The sequence below is a fragment of the Terrapene carolina genome, unplaced genomic scaffold (assembly GCF_002925995.2).
Source record: "Terrapene carolina triunguis isolate 2854851 unplaced genomic scaffold, T_m_triunguis-2.0 Scaffold613, whole genome shotgun sequence".
Taxonomy (NCBI): domain Eukaryota; kingdom Metazoa; phylum Chordata; order Testudines; family Emydidae; genus Terrapene; species Terrapene triunguis.
The window spans coordinates 2,604,137-2,628,484 of record NW_020664964.1 but is presented as its reverse complement, the minus strand read 5'-3'; the positions used below and the strand labels follow the sequence as shown (position 1 = coordinate 2,628,484).

Below are 24,348 nucleotides of genomic sequence, written 5' to 3'. Positions count from 1 at the left end.
CACTAATGCAACATAAAGATTGGAAAATATAAATATGTACTTCAGGGATGATTCCCTGCATGATCAGTCACCACACAGCTCCTAATCATAGGTGCTGGAACTGGGGGTGCTGGCTTGAAGTGATTTCCATTATATACATGGTTTTACAGTTTGATTCAATGGCTCTTAGCACCCCAATATAAAAATTGTTCCAGAACCCCTGCTCCTAATTGCTGAACTGACTGTGATGGTCCATTCTCATGGAGCAGTTGAGCATACTGCATCCCAGGGATGCAGAGCAGGACTTCTCCTGCAATTGATCCTCCTAGCTGTCATGTTGCCAGGCAGTAAAAGTAAGAGCCAGGAGACTCTTTTCTGGACTCTCAGCGGTCTCCCTCAGCAGGCAGGCAATGTGGAAGAGGAGGAGGAAGAAGCTAACTGATTCAAATGTAAAGGAGAGGCAAATAGGGGGACAGGGACAGGAGCTGTGTGAGAGGGACAGAGACAGGGACAAGACATGGCAACAGGAGCAGAGGGGGAAAGGGACAGGGGCAGAGGGGTAGAGATTTAAAATTAAGCGTATCTCACTGTTGGAGCAAAATGATTAAATCAATATAAACCTAATATTCTTTTTCAGGACAGTCTCTCCATTTCACAGATAAATTGATCTGCTTTTCAGCCCCTTCCTAAACTTTCACCAAAACGTTTACAGATAGAAGACAGATTACTGAAATATTGTACTATTATTCATGTAAATGGGACGATTTCTGCTATTGAACTTTTTTTTTTTTTTTTTTTTTTTTAAGAAAAACATATCTCCAAGTCCATTCACTTCCAGATTGCATTTTTAGCAGCTAAATTTATTTAAGGGACTGCTAAGAGTGTGTACAGGAATTATGCCCTTTTCATGTGGTTTTCCAAAATGCCTGTTTTGATTTTTCTTTGTCATCTTTCTGAAAAACCCAGAAAGTCCAGTTTGAACATGAATGGAGCAGTAAGCCATTTGCTGGTAATCATAGGCGCCAACTTCCACTCTGTCTGGTGGGTGCTTGACCCCAGTCCCTGCACTGCTCTCGCCCCACCCCCATTCCACCCCTTCCCCAAAGTCCCTGCCCCACCCCAGCCCCGCCCCCTTTTCACCCCCTTCCCCCAAATCCTTTTCCCTGCCCCACCTCTTCTCTGCCTCCTCCCCTTAGCGTGCGGCGTCCCTGCTCCTCCCCCTCCCTCACTGAAAATCCTAAGTGCTGCCAAACAGCTGTTAGGTGGTGGGGGGGTGGGAAGCGCTGGGAGGGAGGGGGAGGAGCAGGGACGCAGCACACTTGGGGTGGGGAGAAGGAGGCGAGGAGGAGGGAGCTTGGCTGCAATTTTTCCCCCTGGGTGCTCCAGCCCCAGAGCACCCACGGAGTCGGTGCCTGTGCTGGTTATAGTGCCCTGATGGCACACAGTACCTAGTCAGGCATATCAGTGAAGATTTTCTGGAGCCGTAACAGGGTGCTGGCCAAAAAGGCACTGACTCAGCCCCTGTTAGCTCAGAGCCTGCTAGCTCAGCTCCCAGTAAGGGGAAGTGATTGGAGCTGACAGGCTGGGGCTGATTAAAGCCCTAAAAGAGAGACACCTGTGAGCTTGATGGGGGAAGGCCTATAAAGCTAGCAGAAAGGAAGTAGGAGGAGACGAACAGGAAAGTGAGGAGTGAGGGCCCGTTGCTCCCAGCTAGCTGTAAGAGCAAGCTGTTCCCTAAGGGGCTACCTGACTGATAGTTAACTGTAAAAAGCTGTACATACGTGGTGGTGGTGGTAAAATACAGGGAAATAAAAGGGCACTGGTGTGTGAAAGAGTTGTCTCCAGCGAATTTGTACCGCGAACAACGAAGGGCATGTCTACAGGGGCACACCTCCTTTTTTTCTAAAGTAATATCCTTTCTTGCCTATCCAAATAAATGTTTTCTCTTTGCTCGTATGATGCTACTTAAAATGAATTTACATTGTCTCAGAATTCTCTCATCATAAACTTTTAGGTGCAAATGAGATGTACATTCTCTGAGCATTTCTTTACAATAGTGTCTGGAAGTCCTCCAGAGTATTGGGGCCCTATTGTGCTAGGCATGATGCATACTCCATACAAAGACGTTGTCCTTGACCTGAAGAACTCAGTCTCGCCTGCAGTAGATATGTTAGGTACCTTTTTTAAATAGGCACTCTTCAGAGCAGAAGCACACTTGAAAAGAATGCATTTTTCAAAAAATATTTTATACCAACTACACACACACACATCTTTCAATTGGAAATACAGGGTCAGGATCTTTGGTCCTGTCTAAGTCCCCTTTGCGCCATGGGAGCAGTGCAACTAGCTCCCTCAAACTTGCAGCTGAGCCTTTCCCCAGACATAGAGAAATCTTTGACTGGTGTAAAACTGGTACAGCTGCTTTAACACAAGATGGAACCATTTAAAATAATAATTTAAATCATTTGGTGGTTTTGTTTGTTTGGTTTTAAATTATTGATTTAGATCAAGTTGAGGCTTGATCTAAACCAAAAATATTGAAAATTAAGGCCCTCACTCTCCAAACCCTTCAATAGGTACTCATGTGAGTATTCCCTCTTGATTTCAGTGGGGCAGCTTGTCCTTAAGTTAAGCAAGTGCATAACTTTGCAGCATCAGGATCTAAATTACATTTTTATTAAAAAACTTTACTATTAGTGGCATAAAAGCTTTGTCACTTCAAAACAAAATTGTTTCAGAGTTAATAAAGAAAAGCTGTTTAAACTTTCAATACATGAACAAAGTTATTGTGAATTTTTTTTGTACACACAGGCCAAAATGTTCAAAATAGGATTAGGCTCCTAAAATGTGGTATTTTCAAAAGCACTGTGTGATTTAAGAGTACACATCCTATTGACTTCAGACTGCAAACCCTAATGGAGGAGAACAGCATGGGCAAAGCATTTCAGTTTTCTTGACTGGTGGAAGTTCAATATATTGGAAGGTGTTGGTTGCAAATGTAATATGGGCTATTTGTTTATCAATTTTGTATTTGAGTTTGTGGTGTTCTCACAATAAGAATGTTACAGTATTGGGCCCATAACTTATTTTTTATAGCATAAATGACCATTTTAAGTGTGAAACTTCTTAGTAAAAAAAAAAAAATCTATGTAAAATTGGAAATGCTACTAACAATTAGAAAACTAATTTAAAGAAACAAATATAAATCATCCACTTAGCAATTAAAGGCTGTAAGAAAAGAAGAAAGCTAAGAACTAGCAACATGTAAATAAAAGTCTGATTTTAAATTTTAAAAATTGATTTAAATAAAATCTATTTTTAACAAGATATCATGATTTTTGTCCACCCTAGTTTTATATTGCCGGTTCCCTTGCCCTGTCCAGGTATAGGGGACATGCCAGGATTGGGAGAAGGGCTGCAGGCCAGATCACACAGCACTGTTATTAGTGTATTACAACAGTGCTTTAAATACTGTTTTTTATAACCTACTATGTACAGTAATTTTACAGTGATCTGTTCAACTTCTTTGTAATAGACCATTTAAAGAAACCTTTGGAAAACTACGTGGCTGATTTACGCAAGGTACGTCTTATTCGTGCAAATAAAAGAGAAGGACTGGTTCGAGCTCGACTTCTGGGAGCTTCTCTTGCGAAAGGGGATGTTTTGACATTTCTTGATTGCCACTGTGAGTGTCATGAAGGGTGGCTTGAACCACTACTGGAAAGGTAAAGTTATACCAAATGTGCTGGTTTTTTTATCATAAACTTGTTAAATTCCTGTGTTTGTAGAGGTAATGAAAATATCATCGTTAACCAATAGTTACCACAATGTGATTTCTGAGAGAATGCAAGTATTTGCTCTTTGAAGTGCAACAGAATGGTAAATATTCAGTTTATTTAACAGCAAATTTTGTTTCTCTATAGAACAGATTAATAGCTTACTGGAATTAGAGGTTCGAAGATCCAATTTCCTACTTCCTAAAGGAATGAACGATTGTTGCCAGGAAGAGGGGACAGTGTTTTATATGGAACCCCAAACTTTTCACCTAATTTGGTGTTTGTGATTAGAACTGGGTAACGTTTTTTGTCCACAACTTTTTTCACTGAAAAATGCATATTCGGGTTGACCAAACATATTGCAAGTTTGTGTCAATTTTGGCAGCTTATTTCTGTTGGGGGGAAAAAGGGGATAAAATTCAGAAATGTCAAAATGGTGAGTTTTAATATTTCCACAGTGAACAGTTTCACTTGCATTCACAAACTGGAGGAGCTGGCAGTGGTGTTGCCTCTTGCACACTATAGACCAGTGGTGGGCAACCTGCAGCCCATCAGGATAATCCCCTGGCGGGCCACCAGACAGTTTGTTTACATTTTCACGGCTGCCCGCAGCTCCCAGTAGCCACAGTTCGCCATTCCTGGCCAATGGTAGCCACAGGAAGTGGCTGCCAGCATAACCCTGCAGCCCGCGCCGCTTCCCGCAGCTCCCATTGGCCAGGAACGGCGAACCACGGCCATTGGGAGCTGTGGGCGACCGTGCAAATGTAAACAAACTGTCTGGCGGCCCGCCAATGGATTACTCTGACAGGCTGCAGGTTGCCCACCATTGCTATAGACCAAGGGTTAGGGCACTCACCTAGGAAGGACAGACTGGGCTCAAGTCCCTGCTCCAGATCAGGGAATCAAACCTGGGTCTCCCACATCCCAGGTGAGTGCCCTAACCACTAGGCTATAAAGTATAAGGGGGAGCACCACCACTGTGATTTCTCCTCTTCCATTTTGTGAATGCCACTGGCATTGAAGTTGTCTTGTGAATCTAACCCTTTGCTATGAATAGATAAGGCTATAAGTGTCCAACCTGAAATGATTTTTTTCCAATTGTTCGGACCTGCCAGTGAACCAAAAAACCATTTATTCGCACAGCTCTGTTGGTGACCACATTGTCAGCCTGGTAAGGGACCAAGGAATGGTTCTAGAGATATTCAGTTCTAGACAGAGGTTTACTATTTCAGTGCAAGATACACATAAGCAAGTTGGAAATAAGGGCAAAGAAGAACTTACCTTCCTAGTTTTCAAGCAATCTATTCTTTCCATATTCATATAGAATAAAGAGGGCTGGGTCAGGCACTATGCAGAAGAGTTTTCAAAGGGAAAGAATTAAGGTTGTGTGTACACACACTATAATTTGAGTCCTGTATACTCAGTGATGCTTTGATTTACAGCTGTCATTTGACACATATGCCACCTTCATCACAGAATGATGCAGAATCCAAGCCTTCATTTAACAGAACAAATCACGGAATACCCCATCTACATTACATTAAAACATTTGTAATACTATTTCAGCTGCATCCATATACTACACATCTACTAAATACACTTGTATATTTTTCCTAGTTTGAATGGAGCCATAGATATTCCCACAGCAGAGTTTAGCTTCTCTCAGACTCTGTAAACAATGCCATATCTTTTTTTCTTCTTTCTGCTCTCAAAGCCACATCCAGACCCCTTCTAATGCCAGAGCTACACTTGCAAATATTTACAATGCCTACAACAGACTTTACAAAGACTGTATTGCAGATAGGAGACTATATTCAATCCTTCCCAAAGGCACCAGCTCTTGCTGAGACTAAAGGACACGATTCAAACCCATTTAAAATCAATAGCTCCCATTGAGTATAGTGGACTTTGAAGAAGGGGCCAAAAAGTACAACTTTACAAAAAACACAAGTTAGATTTCCAAAACTGCCTTGCCCTAAGGGGTTTAGGAGCATGCATCACATTGACTTTCAATGGAAACATGTTCCTAAATTCCTTAGGCATGTTTGACAGCTTCCCCCAAACTCACTGATTTTTTTTTTTTAAATTGACCTCTTACAAACAACCTGTCTGATTTGTTTTCCTTAAATTTAACCTCTGGGACAGGACCATGTATGGTAAATTCCAGACATATTAGATTAATTGTACCAGATTAAATGGAAAACAGCAGGGAAAGGTGATTAAAAGAATCAGGATTTTAATATCAAGTGATTGACGAAACAACCTTACATATGAAGAGGCAGTCTGTAAGTAGTTTAGGTAAGCCAGAAGATGGCAGTCTTAGGAAGGACTTTGGATGAAAAGTCTGATTTTCTTTACTGAAAATGTAGTGAATTGCCTTCCATACAAATCAGCCTAATCAGGTCATCTCAGAATCTGGATCCCTTTTGTTGAGGATGGAACATAAGTTAACTGTTTCTTACTTGTGTACTGAATATACTTTGGCTGATCTGGTTCAGTCTTAATTTGCAGAAAAAGCAGATTTTTTGTGTTTGTTTGTCTGCTTTCTTTTGTAATTATACCTGTGTGGCAGTTACCTTTTTTTTTTTTTTTGTAATATACAGCAAAATATTTCTATGATTGGATGGAAAAATGTCCAATGTTTCTTCAAGTTATGTGTGGATCCCACTGTAAGTGCACATGCACCTCATCATGTACATGAAAATAGAGCTGTTTTGAATAGCAGTGTCCATCAGGGCTGTGTATGCATCCTGTGCTTCTTCATACTCCCATATGAGCATGTGTCCATATAAAGGGCTGGGTGGCTTCATCCTTCCTCTGTTCTGCCTGCTAGTTCTTCACTCAGGCTAAACTTCAAAACTTTCTAAAGTTTTTGAAGCCACTTCTGATCTACTGTATTTGACCATCATGAACTGATGCAACCCATTAGGACTCAAGTCTGTTATTCAGACTCTGCCTCTCATACACACATCTTTGTACAGGGCTCCTTCTTGTGGCAGACTCAAAACCTGCGGGCTTCCAACCCTGTGCATCCAGCAATGGACTAATCCCTCTGAAGGATGGGCACAGTAGGTGTCTCTCTTTGCCTGGGGGAATTGCACATTCAGAGAAGATGCTTGGTGTGCTTGTCTTCCTCTGCTAGAATGCGTAAGTCATGAAACGCAAGGCTTAATTGCCATCTGCTGGAACAGTCCATGAAGGTCTCCTCAGACCCTAAAGAAACGAGCTCTGGAATCCTGCTGGTGGACGAGCCAGCATGATCCAGCACCACACTGAGCAAGCAGGTGACGCCTAAGACTAGCATGGAGAAGATGGTGCTGAGGAAAGATCCAGCAGGTCTCAGCAGCAGCTGAAGTCAGGTACTGAGAGGGCCACTCCAAACATGGAGGCAGAAGCTCAAGAAGGAGTGCAGTGTCCTCCCATAAGGACAAACACTGCTAAGTCTCCAAGCCATGCAGGGTGTCAAGGCCTGGGGAGAAGCAGCAACCTACAATGCAGCAACTCCTTCAGCACCAGCCCCAGCTCCAGTGATGCACCCCTTAGCTTTAACCCTGGCCTGAGGAAATGGGACACATCGAAAGACCAAACTGTCTCATCTCAGAGAATAAAAATCTGCTATAATGGTCAGGCTCTCTCACTGAACGTCAAGGCACTCTCCTTCAGGAATGTGCCAGCAAGAACAGTGTTAGACTAACTGGAGCCCAGGGCAAAAGCTGAGGAGTGGGCCCCCACCCTGCCTCCTTTACCTGCTCACACATTGGATTTCTGCAACATTTCTGAAGCCCAAGCCCCGCTGCACGGGGCCGCCTGTGGTGTGCGGCCCTGGGCAATTGCCCTGCTTGCTATACCCCTAATGCCGGCCCTTTGTGCCAGTCTCTGAGATCTGCAAGGCAGCTAAGTGAAGCAACCCATTAACTTTTGTTAGACATTCTGCGCTTGACATGGCAGCCAGGTTGGAAGCCAAATTCAGGAGAGCAGTGCTTCAGTCGCTTGTTGACAGATACAGCTGAAATGCCTCACTTCCACAATTCAGGGAGGATACAGCTTGTCTGTCACCTACAGAGGGATTGTCCACACTGACACATATTCAAGGAAGCAACAGTTACCCTACAGTAACTATTTTTTGTGTTATGTTGTAGTCTGTGTGGGTCACATAGCACACCCTCCATTCCTGCTTTTAGGAAATTTTGGCAACATGGGCTTTGGATTGTGAGGGAACTGAGGGAGGGTCGCAGCCACTCCGCCTTTTATGCTCTAATATACATAGGGCCCTACCAATTTCACAGCCATGAAATAAGCCCTTTCCCATGAAATCTGATCCCCCCCTTCTCCCCCGCTGTTGCGAGGAGCGCTCCAGCCAGGGGGCTCCTACCTCCAGCTTGGCTGGTGAGGGACAGGACTTGTCCATCCCCTGCACAGCCGCTCTTGGGTGGGGGGAGCTCAGACCCACCTCCGGGTGCCTCCCCCATTTCAGGACGCTCTGGGACTGGGCAGCAGCCCCAGAGGTTCCTGCAGCTGGAGGAGGCTTGTGGAGGTGGGTTCAATCTCCCCCTACTGCTAGGAGTGCCCCAGCCAGGGGCCTCCTAGTTCCAGCTGGGCTGGGGAGGGACATGACTTGTCCATCCCCTGCACAGCCGCTCTTGGGGGCAGCTCAAAGCCACCTCCGGGAACTTCCTGCAGCTGCAGCCTTCAGAGTCTAGCTCTGAAGGCAGCACAGAAGTGAGGGTGGCAATCCCGTGCCCCCCCCCCCCAACAGGTTTGTGACCCCCACAATCCCCTTTTGGGTCGGGACCCCCACAGTTACAACACTGTGAAATTTTCCAGTTTTCAAATCCTATGGCCATGAAATTTACCATAATGGACCGTGAATTTGGTAGGACCCTATATATAGAAGCATTAGGAGATACAGGGCCCAAGTGCAGCGCCGATGGACACGGTTAGCAAAAAAACTCTGGTCTTGTGTGCATGAGGCACACGTGCACCTACAGTGGGATCCACACTGACTACAATATCTCGAAGAACCACACCTACTGTAAGTAACTGTTCGTTACTTGTATCCCAATATATGTAAAATGGGAGTAAAAACTTTACTTTTGTATTAATAAACCCTTTCTTTAGTCCTGTCGTTTCTAGTTTCTGCTAGTGTCAACACAAATATTTTTTTTTCTTTCTAAAATAATTTAGAATTGGGGAAGATGAGTCAGCAGTCGTGTGTCCTGTGATCGATGTGATTGAATGGAATACGTTCGAGTACTTGGGAAATGCTGGGGAGCCACAGATTGGAGGGTTTGACTGGAGACTGGTCTTCACTTGGCATGTTATCCCAGAGAGGGAGCAAAAACAAAGACGGTCCAAAACTGATGTAATCAGGTGAGTATTATTTTGCTGTATCTTCATTTTAAATGTCAAATTTTATAAAATTTACAAATTTTAACTTCAGCTGAAGATAAATAAAAGAATGTGTATAACTGAGCACTTAGCATTCAGCACTGAAACTGAAAATATAGAGTTTTAAAAAAAATTGCTCTTTCTTTTTTTAATGTCGTTCCAGTCACCATGCTTTTGGCAAAATTTTGCTTTTAAAAAAAGAAATCTGCATTACTTTTGCTATGTAAATTGTCATGAATGCGTTTACTCAGGAAGCCTTTCTTGCCATATAAAAGAGGTTTACTGCTAAATCTAATGGAATAACAGAAGAACACTGGGAAAAGATAAGGAAAGGAGACTTGGAGAGAATAGCAAGTGGTGATTTATGCACACAAATAAGAAGCTTGGCAAACAGGCAAGAGGCAATAGTTAATAATAAGATTTGATAGTACTGAAACAGGCAACCTTACTCATATATTAGTAGCTTAGTTGTCCTATTAAGAGAGCGGGCAAAATCCATTCATCAAGAGTGAGTAGGAATTTTTCCTGGGTGAGTGTCATCAGTTTGTTCAAAATCTCAGCTTTTGATGATATTTAAAAAAAAAAAAAAATCCCAAATATGAAGAGTGTAAACCAATGTCGTGATGTCTTTCTATGTTTTCAGAGGCACAGCTCTGGAGGAGACAGAGCAGGAGGGTGCATGCTGCTTAAGGCACTGGTGTATTATGGCCTGACAAGTAGTCTTGGTCTTTGGGCTAGTAGGTTTTGTATGCATTTTTTAAGCCTTGCCTATAAACAACGGTGGGTTTACTCAGAGTAGCTACGACTCAGCATGAGTGAGGGGGGCAGAATCAGGGCCTACAGGCTAATAAGTGCAACCTATTCATTAGTGAGTCCTTACTCCATCAAGTAGTCTCATTTAAGTAAATGGAACATACTCACATAGGTATGCATAAGGGTTGTAATAATGGGTCCTGAATGAGACGCTAACATGGAAGGATACTGTCCTTAGGAGGAGACAGCAAAAGCAGTGAGGAGTAATGACACTGTATGAAATGTATCACAGGCCACAGAAGACATAAGAGGAAGAGGTTATGATGATCTATTAAGTAAAGCTGGGGAGTGTTGGCAGAAATAAATGATTAATTGTATGTGGTTAGCATAGGCCTCCAAACATGGAGCTACTGGAGAAGGCTTTTCTTGAGGAAAGCTACGTCACCTCATATGGAAAGATCAGGCTGTATCTACAGGTTCAAATCTAGATGGTGATGGTTCTCCCTTTATTCTCAAGCTAAAATTGGACCAGATCCTTGTCCGAGACCAGTACAGGTTCGAATGAGGATTCGAGTGGAAGAGGAAAATTGAGACAGAGGCAGATTGTAATTCAAAACAGGTGGCTGTTTATTAATGGGGGATAAATCACAACTTGGCCTGGGGAGGAGCACCTCTACCAACTAACAATACATATTCAATTGAAATAGGAACAAGTAACCAACCAAAAATATCACCAGAGCAGTAATATAAAACAGTCTATGTACACTTAACAACAAGGAATCAGATAATCTACAACCAACTATTTACTGACAAACCAGAACAAACATACAAAACTGAGTAAACTGTAACAATTCGTCCTCTATACACTACACATAAGATTTGGTACCAAGTAATAAAGAAAAAAGGCCTAACAAACAAAATATCTACAAAAATTAATATATACATACACACTCCAGGCGCAGCTGACCAGCAGTACAGACACCAGGGACATGATGAGATGTAACCCGAGATGACACGACACGAGCCGGCTAAATCCGGAGGAGATACTGGCTGAAAGGGTGATCAGGCCTTCCAGCTAACACGCGGACACTCCTGCTGATTTAGGCGAGGGACATAGTTTTGTTCGAAGACCCTTGCATGTGCTAGCATCTAATTGGTTCCCCGCTCTTACACCAACCAGGCTCCGAGCTGGTGCCCTCTACGTAAACAGACACTGCACCCGGCACGCTAAGCTTATGCACACGGCACACTGGAATTGCAGCCCACGGTACCAATGTGACCCCCAATTGACCAGGCGGAAGGTTCGAGAATGGTCACACGGCCCCAATGTGTTGCACACGACACCAAGGCGCTGCACATGACACCAAGGTGCTGCACACGACACCGATGTGACCTTCTGACCAACAATTGGCCATCCAGACGCCATGACAGAGCATAGGGCTCCGACAATCCTCAGTTGATGTAAACTAGTGTAGCTCCACTAACTTTAGTTAGCGACACTGTTTTACACCAGCTGAGGATCTGGCCCATAGAATTCTGTGTGGAAGTTTTAGGGATAGCTCAATGGTTTGAGCATTGGCCTGCTAAACCCAGGGTGGCGAGTTCAATCCTTGAGGGGGCCATTTAAGGATCTGGGGCAAAAATCTGTCTGGGGATTGGTCCTGCTTTGAGCAGGGGGTTGGACCAGATGACCTCCTGGGGTCCCTTCCAACCCTGATATTCTATGATTCTATGATAAGACTTTAAACAAACATCCCGCACAACAAACAGATCTTCAATTTGAGCTCATGATGCATTTTTTGGAAGAGCTAGGGTTTGCCCAGTGTAATTGTACTAAATGTCCACTGATCCCTGCAGTTGTATAACATCCTGTGTGTTGCTGGGTGGCTTCTGCCCTCCACCTTAGAGGCTGCTCCAGTTCAACAGTGGATAGTGTGCTCCAGGAACAAGGCAGCTTTTCAGTATTTGTATCCTCATCATTTAATTAGTGGCCCCTGCCTTTATTTACAACCTATCCTCCAAAGCCTTCATCAAATACAGAATTATTCATTTCTTCCTAGGCTTTTTAGGGATCTTGTCACCAGAATATCTGAGTGCCTCACAAACATTAATGAATTTATCTCCTCTGAGAGATAAGAGAGCATTATTTTTTAAAGATGGGGAAACTAAGACAGTAGTGCAGTCCTTCTCAACATATTTTGGTTCACAACCCCAAAAAATAGTTTAAACATACATATTCCACAGCTCACCAAGTCACAAGATCCTTTGGCCACAAAAGTTTGTAGGATTATTTTTTATCGTGGTAAAAAATGGGTAGTTTTGGGGTGCTGGGTAGGAAATGTTTGGGCTTGTGGGGCTGCTGCTAAGAGATAATACAAGACTCTGGGGATTATGGATCTTGGATGGGGTATATAGTTCGCTGAAGGAGCAATAGTGTTGGGTGGGGGAACTGGCTTCTGTGTGGGGAGGGACAAGTGCTGGAGTGAGGCAGGAGAGCTGGCTGCTGGTGGAGGTTCTTCTGTCTTCTCTGCCTCACCTTGCTCCACTGGAACCGCATGCAGCTACAGGGCAGAGAATGTGCTGCTTAAATGGGTTGCCTGTTAGACCTCATTTTGACTTACTAATGTGAATTGATCACTAAACTAAAAATTTAAGTAGCCTAGGTGTAGTGATCACAACCTAATTACATTTGTTATGTGCAAGAAGAATATAGTCGTGACAGCAATATATGTATTTGCTGCTTTAAAAGGGCCAACTATTCCCACAGCTGAAAATAATTTATAGACAAAAATCATATAAATTCAATTCATTGCCCCACTGGAAACGACAGACGTGGATTTCCCTGGCAGACTTCTTGACTCAGAATCTGTCAAAATGGTTATTTTATGTCACTTTTTGGCCTCTCCAATTACATTAGTTAGGCAATGTCAACAAATTAAAAAAAAACATTTTAGGGGCTTAATCCATTGAAGTCTGAGAGTTTTGTCATTGACTTCAGTGGGAGCAAGATTAAGCCCCTATTTTGTTGAAGGCAACTGGGTCCTGTGGTGACACTAAAATATACCTTGGTTTATTTTAATATTCTATTTACTTCCCCAGAATTTTTTTTCGCAAGTCCATTCTTAATGCATTTCAGAAACTCTTTTCCAATACAATATTTTTATTAGCAAATAAAGCTTAAGTGTTATATCACTAGGATACTTATCTGATGTGTATTGTTACTTTGTAACTGGAAAACAATTAAGAAAATAGTAGATGTATGTGTAGATTCCTCCCCCCCCCCGCACCCAATCCAGAATTATTTTTCTCTTGCATAGGTCTCCAACTATGGCTGGTGGATTGTTTGCTGTCAGCAAGAAATATTTTGACTATCTTGGCTCCTATGACACAGGAATGGAAGTATGGGGAGGAGAAAACCTTGAATTCTCATTTAGGGTAAGTGACACAATCAGCAATTTTGTCAGAGGGTAAAAACTGGCTTTATCTTACATTTGTTTCTTTACATCTTCTGCACAGGGTGGGAGGTTTAACATAGAGTTGTGTAAAAGTGACAGTGTTTGCATAGAGATTTCTAAGAGTTTGTTTCCATCATTCTCATGCTCCAGAAATTATACTTACCCCCACAGTGGTCTTTTTGGAAGCAAAATGTGCAGAAATGCACTTTTCTCAAAATTTCACGCTGAAATTCTGAATAAGTGGGATGATGGCCATCTTTGAAATTTGCTTTTGGTGGACTGTGAAGTAAGGAGAGAGGATGGGAGGAAAGAGAGAAGTTTATAGCTATACAGTACCTCCTCACTTAATGTTGTAGTTACGTTCCTGAAAAATGCAACTTTAAGTGAAACAATATTAAATGAATCCAATTGTCCCATAAGATTTAATGTAAATGCAGGGGGTTAGGTTCCAAGGAAATTTTTTTAGGGCAGACAAAAGGCATTATACTGTATACTGTACAGTATTGTACTGTGGTTGGGAAGTTCCCCTGGCTTACCCCACACAGGCACAGCCCGCTGCAGGAAAGGACACTAGGAAGCACCTTTGCAGCAGCAGCGGCAGCTTCCCCGGAGAATAGGCTCAGATTTTGCTGGGAATGCTCCAGGCCCGCCTCTTCCTGTCCCCGCTCCACTCCAGGCCCACCTCTTCCCACTCCCACTCCACCTCCTCTCTGGAGCACGCCACATCCCTCCCCCCCTCAAAGTCCTAAATGCCGCCAAACAGCTGTTCAGCAGCGTTTAGGATTTTCTGGGAGGGAGGGGGAGGAGTGGAGATGCGGCACTTCCCCGCTCCTGCCCGTCCCTCCCAGAAAGTCCTAAGTGCCAGCTGTTTGGCAGTGGGGGAAGCACTGGGAAGGAGGGGGAGGAGGCGGAGAAGCGGAACTTGTGCAATGCTGTCTTGTAAAGTAGCTGCTCTTCCATAGAATCTTACAAGCAGGCAGCCAAATGATGTTATAAGGGAGCATTGCACAACTTTAAAATGAGCATCTTCCCTAATTGAACAGGGACGTAACATTGAAACAACGTTAAGTGGGACAACGTTAAATGAGGAGTTACTATATTGACCCATACCTGGAACTTCTATAGTGGTTGGAGTGAGAGGGAGGGTGGGAGGAGAGAAAGATACAGTCGCTACTGATAGAGCAGAGGCCAGACTGTGCTCCTTCAAGGCTTTACCCAGTTTGACTTTAGGAATAGATTGGGGGCATCAACAGCAAACCCCTTGCCAAGGTGGTGAAAAGGGATGATCTACATCCCTCCACAGCAATAAATTGGGACCACTGACAAGAGGGCTCACTTAAAGAGCACCCACAAAGCAGCGTAAAGTCATGTTGATGGTTGTGCAGTTCAGAGGGAGAACTGCCATGCATTGAAGTAGTAGCATCTCACGGGTGAGTGGGTCTGGCTAGTTTCTCCAGGGATAGCACTCGGAGAACAATCAAGGTAGATGGCTATGCTAGAGTGGGAAGGGTTCTTGGCACAGAAGGAGGGAGGAGTTACAGGCCAACACATTTTGATGGCAAAAGGGATTCTTGTCCTCTAGTTTTTTGGTGATTACTGGTACTGCTGCAGTTTTCCAAGTGAGCACAGGCTGCTCGTGCTTTACTCCGCGTGGTCCTCCTCTTGCTAGAGGTGCAGTGCTAAGTTGTAGCCCAACTTAAGGTAACGTTAAAATGTATTACTGGCACACAAAACCTTAAATTAGAGTGAATAAACGAAGACTCGGCACACCACTTCTGAAAGGTTGCCGACCTCTGTGTTAAACTAACACATTTGTATATAAACAAAGAAATTTCATACATTTTGGGAATCTAAAGGTGCAGCAGTAGCTGTACCAGTGAAAGACATAATCACACCACCTGAAGGGGACTTTGTTCCAAAAGACCTCATAGACGACAGTAGTGGTGGCACACAGCACAGCAATTTCAAAGCCTCAGCAATAGCCTTTCAAACCAAAGGTTTTTCATATATTTAGTAAGGAAAGCCTACTGTGCGGCAAATAAGTGGCTCATTGTCTAAAGGAATGATCCTTGCTTGGATTGGGACATCTTGGGTTCTGTCTTGGTCAACATGTGATTTGTGACAAGCAATGGTTCTAACTTGGCAGTTGCAAGGAAGCCATGTTATACTCACAAATAGCCATTTTTCATCCTAAATGGATATCTTGTGCAAATTTGCAGATGAGGAGCTATTGGGGGGGGAGGGAATCAGAGAAACTAGTAGCTGAGCTTGAAAAGAGGCCTCAGCCCTCACTGTCGAAGTCAGCATGGCAATCTATTGTTGGCTACAAACACCAACGGTATCCAAGAAGGGACTCTTACCCTCGCAGAGAGGATAATCTGGAGCAGAAACTTACAAAGTAACCTAGAAAAACCTGTCTTCCAAACCACCAAAATCCTCATTATGGAAAGACAAAGAGCATTTGTTTACAAGAGTTCACATTTCCTGTACAAGATTTTTCCTTCTGATCCACCCTCATAACCTAGAGCCTTAAGTGGCTGGTTGTAATCACAGCAAGTCACAGGTTGTATGTTATGCACCTATACCCATGCACTGACAACATGCCAATCAGTACTCTGTCCAGAGAAACAGACCCATTCTGAAATGAACAGCTGCTGGAAAGGATTCATAGCCACCAGTTCTTCAAAATCCAGAGGAGCTTTTGATCACAATGCAGAGAATTGCTCATCCAGAGATCAAAACAGACATGGCTCTGGCTGTAATTTTACCACAATGATAAAGATGTGCAAAGATCCAAAATTTCATTGCAACAAACATTTCCTGAGGGATCCTTAGTAGCCAATTATCTCCAAGATTAGGATTCCTAGTGCCATGCATCAGCTTCAGCACCTGAGTGGATTTCTCAAAATGCACCTGCAAAAATTATTTCTGAGGAATAGAATCATGCACTTGATGCAATGTAAAATTAGGTGTCATCCTCAGATCACAGCTGAATGCCTCTTTGTGGGGAGGTAAGGTAAGTACATACAACATGCTGAAAGCCAACCCAACTTTCACTCTAGACCTTTGCATACTCTCTATGGCAGCAAGCATACTTGGAAAACAAATTTCCAAAATCTCATAGTATACGTCCTTTTAGTTTATTTCAACACCTCTATCAGGGCGTGTCTTTAAAAACAAAAAGGAGAAAAAACCCACAAACATAGCCATATGGGATCAGGTTCTGTCTGTAACAGTGACCAGTACCAACTACATCAGGAGAAGGTGCAAAAAACCATATAGTGAGCAATTATGGTAGTTGCAGAGGAAGTCTCCAACTTCCTGGTTGAGATTGGCTTATGATTGGGGCATGAGTGTTGATATCCTTTCTGAAACCAGAAAGTAAACAAAGGTCAAAGCTTCTCCATGCCAATGGAAATAATTCCTGGGTAAAGAAGAATGCTACTTTTCAAGACAGTTTACATAAAGGATACGGAAAAGAGGAAAAGGGAGAGTTGTAGTTCTCCTCCTAGTCCTCCACTGGCCCAGAAGGAACTTTGCACTTGCTAGATAGTCAAGGACTCCACATTGTACCTGCTGAAAACACCAGAGCTCTTGAAGCAGAGATTCATTCATTCAGACTGTGAACACCTAGAGCTAACAGCCTGGGTATCAGAAGAGAAGTGTAGTTCAGTATGGATCCTCCATTCTCCCTTGGAAATTCTGGAATAGGCTTCCAAGACAGGGATATAGAATCCCCATCACTGGAGGCTTTTAAGAACAGGTTGGGCAAACACCTGTCAGGGATGGTCTGAGTTTACATGGTCCTGCCTCAGGGCAGGGGGCTGGACTTGATGACCTCTTGAGGTCCTTCCAACCTTAAATTTCTCTGATTCTGTGACTAGCTTCTGATACAGGTTGGTATCCAGACGGAACTCAACCAGGATATTTCACTCATTGATCTGGTCAAAATAACATTTCTAGTGTGGGGGAAACAAAGCTCTTTGGGGGTAGCAGCTGCATCTGTGTTTGTTCAATACCTAGCCTAATGGGGCCTTAACCTCTTGTAGCTTATTGAAATACAAATATTATAATAACCCCAAAGGTCTGGTGATCTCAGCTACACTAGTGTTTTTCCAGGAGTTTTGGTTTGCGTCTTATAACCAGGCACCTTAGAAACATGAGTACCAGCCATATTGGCATTTTATAGCCAGGCACATCAGAACTTCCATTTGAGTATCAGATGCCAAGTTTAACCACAGTGACAAATTAGACAAGCTTGTGGATGGTCTTTCTAGTGCCCATTAACTTTGGAAGGCAAGTTTTAGAATTTGTTCCCACATCCTACAAGAACCACACTGCCTTGAGGAAAGGGTTATTCTTATAGCTCCAGAAATCTCTCTCTTCAAAGTATGTTCCTCTTTTTCACAATTCCTGGGAAACAGTTCTCCCATCACTATGTTCTAACCCCTGGAAGGTTGTGGCATAAATGGCCTAGAGCTCTAAAGACATATTTCAAGCATATGGAGTACATACACCAGTTGTATCCTGTTCATCTCATTCTGTCCAAAATGCCAAGGCCAACTGCCTCCAGGTTGCTGCAGGCAAGACGTAAAAATTCTGCACCAGTTGGCATGCTAGTCATCTGGGAAACAATTCACAGCAGTCCCCTTAGGCACTGGGGGAAAAGTGTATGAGTCTCCTCTGTGGAAGATTTGCAAAGTAAGTTTCCATTCCTCTGCAGAGGTGTTCTTTGGTAAGAAGAGGCTACTGGGTTGATTCCCACATAATTCCTTATTTTATAATACTCTTGCTTTATATGGGGAGAACTTCCATTCCTGCCAGTTACTGTACTATAACGATTAAACTCTTCTTATCCTTTCCCTTCCTACGTCTGGTATTTACCGATCGCTACAACCCATGAGTAATGAATGAGGAGAGAAGCTGTGCAGCCGAATGAGAATTTTCATACCAGATAATTTTATTTTATTTCTGTCAGCACCTTCTCTCCAAATTCAACCCAACCTGGTAGTCTGGTAAATGAGCAGAATATAAATTGAAAATTTTCTCTAAAGGGAGGCTTAGACATATATTGGCTTAAGGTTAATTTAATACATTATACCAAGTTGCCTTACCACTAAGGCAAAGCTGGAGTGTTTCTACAGCTGTGGAAGAACTCTTCTGCTGGCCCAATTTGAGGGTGGAGCTTAGTCCTGAGGCCTCCAGTAGCAACAATATTGGATCACCTCCAAATTCCATAGCTGGTGGGGGCATTAACCCATTCATAATGAATTCAGGGAGATGCTGCTAAGAGAAAGAAAAAGGATCAAGTAAGAAATTTATTCTTTTTTCCCCTCTTACCCTGTGACGATGGATTTAAGTAATAGACAGTTTTATGATGACATCTACTGAAGCAAGGAGGCAGAGAGTTCTGTCAGTCTGCTGAGGTCTGGAGTGTCTTTCTACAGTTTTCTTTGCCTTCTAACTTTGGAAGAAAAGAATTTTCACTATTGCTCTCTCGTTCTGCCTGATTCTGTAGTGCAGGGACCAAGAAGACAGGACAAGAATGAAGAAGGGGGTTAAAAAGAAAAGGATGAAGTCTGATGGCTTTGCTTCAGATTGAACGGAGAGAATGGAAGGCAATCTTCCAAACCCTGTGGCCAAGCACCCCACCTTCTGAGTCAGGGCCAGCCATTCTCTGATGACACGACTCCTTCCTCTGCATAAAGGTGGAGTGAGGAATAGGTCACCTGCAGGCAGAAATTGCATTGTTCATATGGGGAATACAAGAGTTTTCTAGCTGGATGGTTAGAATTGCATGAGGGCAGGGAAACACCAGAGGGCCCTGTGCCAGGTTGTATCTCGAGGGAGCCCCTTTTGAATGAGGTTGGGTGCCTCTCTCATCCCAAGGTATCCTTTCCTGGATATTGGCATCACTGTAGAGCCAGTTTGGAGTTTGAGGTGTGGTTCTCTGGCTGTTTGTCTCAGGGAGGACGTCCCCTTCTGGGGAGGCATAAAGCAGTTCAAACAAAAATAGCCCTGCACCCCATAAAATGGTCCAGGCTCACCCTGTGGTTTCCTGCAAGACAAAAGATAAGTAGTCTCTGCGAAGGGGGCCTGGACTCCTAATTCCATGTGTCCAAAGGACCCAGGCTGAGCTACCTGAAGTTCCTAAAAGGGAAAACAAAACAAAGATGGTCCCCCAACTCTTCAGCATCTTCCCTGAAAGCAGCCCCTGCTCCATGGGGCCTGGGAGCTCGGTGTTCTAGCTCTGCTCACCTCAGAGTGCCACCCTGGACTGGACTTGGATCCTCCCTTTTAAGGAGCCACAGCCTCACAGATGCACCAGGTTGAGGCTGATTGTGTCCACAGAATGTCTTTAACATCTTCCTGACTGGAGTGCAGGAATCTGCCCACCACAGTCTCCACCAGGCCGAATCTGGAGCAGCAGAAATTCCTGCAGGACCTGAAGGAACAGGAGCAGAAGGGGGATCTCCCAGGGTGGGGCACAGAAGGTAGCTGGGGACAGAAGAAATACCCCCTCAGAGAAGGATTTACCAGAATTGGGAGCAGAAGGAGACCTCCAGTTCTGGAGCTCATGGCTCTATAGAGGCAGAGAAAGGTAAAGAGACGGAGCAGGGCTGCAAGCTTGGACCCCCAACTCCTATGCCCTCTTTTGTGATACTTCACATGGAGTTGGACCCAGGGACCAGGAATGCTGCTTTACTTTGCTTTCCCTGCTGCTCAAGGTGCTGAGGAAGGTCAGGCAGAATAAAGCAATTGTGATTTTGCTGTCTCTGTGGCTGCTCCTAGGTTTTCAGGCCTGAAAACCTAAAAATGAGTCCTTCCATGGCTGCTTCCAAGATCATCTTGGGGACTGGTATTTTACATTGTTTCAGGGTGGCTGTGTATGAGTTCAGCAGATCAATTTCCTTAAAGAAGGTTTCTCCACTGAGTTGACAGACTGGTGAGCAGCAGAAAATTTTCTGCCTTTTGTACTTTTGTATATGGAAGATATTTGTGGCCTGATGTGGCACCCTAAGCATTACTCCCCTGCTTGCTCATGGCAGAATATCTTGGACTTCTTTCTGTTGGGATTCAAAAAGGAACTCAAAGAACAGTTAAGATTTCCTTCCAGTGATTCATCAGTAGAACTTGACCCTCATTTTGCATGTTCTGATGGGGAACCCCAGTCAAGCCTTAGGGAAGATTCCTTTGATTTCTTTCCTTTCAGAGGGCTGTCCTTATTGCAGTACCTTCAGCCAGATGAGTGAGTGAAATGAGTGCCCATCATCTGTCCTCCATATCTACAAATGGTTTTGGAAAGTTTTTTCAGTGTTCTCTAGAACTCATTCCCATGGTGAATAGTGAATTCCACCTGAACAAACCCATTTTGTTCTTCTCATCTCTGTCCAAACCGAATATACTTTCTAGGTCAAGAAAATCTGCCTGTGTTGGATGTTAAGACTTGAGAACATGTCTGTCTGTCTTTCTCATGCTTTAATTTTCTAAACTGAAGAAATTATTTCTTTGGTTTTGGGAGTTGCACCAAGGACAAGGGTCCAGCTAAAGACAACATTGCTAGGTGGGACCGAGGCTGCATTGTGAGTGTAGAATCATGTTGATAAGTCTTGTGCAGAGCTTGACAGATGCCATTTGGCTAGAGAAATCTCCACTTCATATGCCTCAGTGCTCACTGACTAAGTTTCCAAGGTGTGTAAGGCAAGGACCTGTTAACTCCTTACTCCTTTTACATGTCATTATCAACTGGACCTCTCCGCTCTCTGGAAGCCTTCTTTGGCAACAAGTTTTGCTAGTGGCACTAAAAAGTAAACTCACCTCCTGGTGTTAGTACTTGCTATATCTGCTCTCTGTCCCTTAATGCACTGTCATAGGATGGGAGAAGAGAGAGATATTTGAGAAGGTAAAATTACTTATAGGTAATTTTGTTTATCATAGTCTCATTTTCTCCTTTTCTGAATTCCACCTTCCATCTTGCTGTATGGTATGCCACTGTGTGCTTGTTTTATTATTTATCTAGCATACTGTTTCTCCCACTGGAGGGAAGAGTCTAGCTGAGGCGTATATCATCAAGGACAAGGTTTCAGAATGCTTTGCCTCTCTGCTGCCCAATAGGTGGCATCATAACATTGCCTGTCCCTTAATCCACTAGTGAAAAATGGGAGAAGAGACAACAACAAACAGATTAGTCAGAAAATGATTTTCCTGTCTCCTTTGTTTAATATATTTGATAGTTTCCCTGATAATATGAAAATCCATTTTTTAATAAAAAATATTTACCGTATAGATGGGTTTTTTACATATGGCCAAAGTGAAGAGAAAAAGTCTGTCATTCTAGTGTTTTAAGTGGAAAAATTCCTGTGCTTTCTAACTGAAAGCCTTGTGCTAACAAGAACTAGAACACACACACACACATATACATATATGCAAGCACATACTATATTATAGTGAAATTTTTCAGCTGAAACATTTGGCGATACCAAATTATTTCTCAAATTCATGTCGGTTTCACTGAATTGTACATGTCAAGGGAAAAAGCAAACAAAATTCTGAAAGTTGAAGTGGTTTGTTTTGATATGTTCTGATTTTTTTAATTCAAAATGAATTTTTGTTTTTCTAATAATTTCCTTCCTTTGTATTTAAAAAATCAAAAGTAGAGGGTGGAAATACTCCACCCTCAATCAAAAATTACAGTTCAGGTCACATAAAGCATTTTGTTTAATCAAAATATGTCTTTTTTAAAATTTTTTGGAAATGCTTACAAACCAAAAAAAGAATGTGCACAGCTCTACATTAGCTATACATTATGTATTAAGTACTCTTATGTTCTACTGGATGGATGTGGTTTGGTGGGAAAGGAGAACTTTCTCCAGTTCTACCCATTAATACCACATTTACCATTTAGTATCTGGGTTTTTTTTATGCTGAATTCTTTACTTGGTTTTTACAGCTGTTCATTTTGTATCTCAGTTTATATAGAGATCATACTATATCTTCAGTATTAAAAAAATAAAAATCTGGCAGTGTAATCTCTTTAAAAGGGTGACCAATATTGTACAATTATGCCTTAATGAAGAAAATAGAATTTAATGGTACTACTTAGTAACTTTAGGGTTTCTTTTTAGGGACATTTAAATTACAACTGTAGAGGGGATTTCTGTAATTTTAAAAGCTGTTATTATGGAATACTTTTCTCAGTGATTTTGAGGAGAGACTTTGCAGTCTTTCGGCGTTTTTTTTAGGGTCGAGTGGAATGGGACTTCCTGAGAGAAAGACAGACGGAAGTTCCACTCTCCTATGTACTTTGTTTGGTTCAGTAGAGTTTAGGGCCCATTCCTTCTAATCTTATTGTATAATGTTTTAGGAGTACACATTAATACATAGAGGTAGGCAGTTGCAGGACTGAGCCTTTAGAGGCCACTGTTTAATTTGTTGTCACCTTATCACAGTTAAACATGTACCCCACAGTACCCAGTTACCCGTCTATTAAAAATGTTTGGTCAAAACACAAATGATAGCAAATACTACTTTCCTTAGTGAAATAGTGGAACAAGAATGTTTAAGTTGCTAATATAAATATACTTCTTGAAAAAATGTCAGACTCTGATTAAAAAAAATGGACATAGAGAGTACAGTAAATGTAATAACATACAGAGAAGAATGTTTCAAAATATTTATTCCATGGGGGAGAAGATGAAACTTAAACAGTTAAACCAACAGTCTTTGGAGTGAAATTGGACGGTAAATTTGATGAGAATTTTCAGTGCCATCGCTTTCTCTGCATCGAGTGATAAAAAATTAAATGGATTTTTTTTATCTGGAATTATGGCTGATTTCAAGTACTCTCCAAATATTGTCCAACTTTTGTCTGTCCTTAATGCATGCAGTTTGATCTGGGTTTATATAAATGGAGGCAATGGACTCCAATTGACTGGCTAGTATTTTTGCTAAAATATTTGTCATTTTTCAGTAGTGATATGGGTCTGTGAGAGAGCGGCATAAGGGAAGGTCTTTTCCACTTTAGGGAAAACAACATATAGGAAAAAGGAAAATAGACCAAAACTAGAGAAATAGTTCTAAAATATGGGAGTTAATTTTCTGTAACAATAAATTCACCAGTTACGTATCCAGAAAAATATACAGAGAACAAATAAATACTTAGATATTTGGTTACTATTTGTTCAATAATACATTGTCCTGCAAAAAAAAAAAAAAAAACCCAGCACACCTATCCAATATTTTTAATATTATTTTTGATAGAAAAGCCTGGATTGATAAATACGTATAATCAGAAGTTTAATCTAGTTTGATAAAAATCACCAGAAACAATATGTCCTGCGTAGTATAAACAGACTCACTCTGGAATATGGTAACCCCTGGTTAAATAGAGAGATCTGACAGCTTGTATTAATGTAGAATGTTTCTCTAAACAAAAGCTCAGTGTTGTAATGATTATCATTTTGTCTCTGATATTTACATGGTGATGATTTGTAAACCTGTTAAAACTTCCTAAATAAAATTCAGTGCTCCTGGTAAGGTAGTTCAGAAGACAACTTGTAACAGGAAGATGTTTTTCCACATAATATCCCCCACAAGATATTCTTATACCAAGCTTTCCAAAACTGAAAGCCCCACTTCCTGAAATGTAGTTACTGGCATTTGCTACCTTTAAATATAGTTTTAAAGCCCTCAATACGTGAGAGAGCCAAATGGCTTGTGTGCCCAGCCACGTGCTGCTGACTGTAGGGGTGTGAGTTGCAGTGTGCACTAAACTGGACTACGTTAATGCTGACTAACCCTTTAGTTTGTGCTAGGGCGGGTCTACACAGGACAGTTACAACACAACTCTTTACTATGTGCTGGAACTCACACCCCCATAGCCCACACCGTGGGGCTGTGTAGACACGCCCTGATATGCTGTGCCTTTACAATGTAAATTTTTAGGCATCTCTCTTTTCTCAACCCTTTTACTCACCAGTTGTCATATACTGAGACTT

The 24,348-nt window shown here is 42.5% G+C and overlaps 1 protein-coding gene across 1 annotated transcript in view; it reads left to right on the top strand.

Moving 5' to 3' along the window:
* GALNT12 (polypeptide N-acetylgalactosaminyltransferase 12) overlaps window positions 1-24,348 on the top strand; it is an 86,455-nt gene that overhangs the window by 21,795 nt on the left and 40,312 nt on the right. The window contains exons 3-5 of the mRNA XM_024195107.3: window positions 3,515-3,704; window positions 8,940-9,125; window positions 13,214-13,331. Coding sequence (XP_024050875.1) covers window positions 3,515-3,704; window positions 8,940-9,125; window positions 13,214-13,331 — 494 coding nt within the window. The remainder of the gene's footprint in view (window positions 1-3,514; window positions 3,705-8,939; window positions 9,126-13,213; window positions 13,332-24,348) is intronic.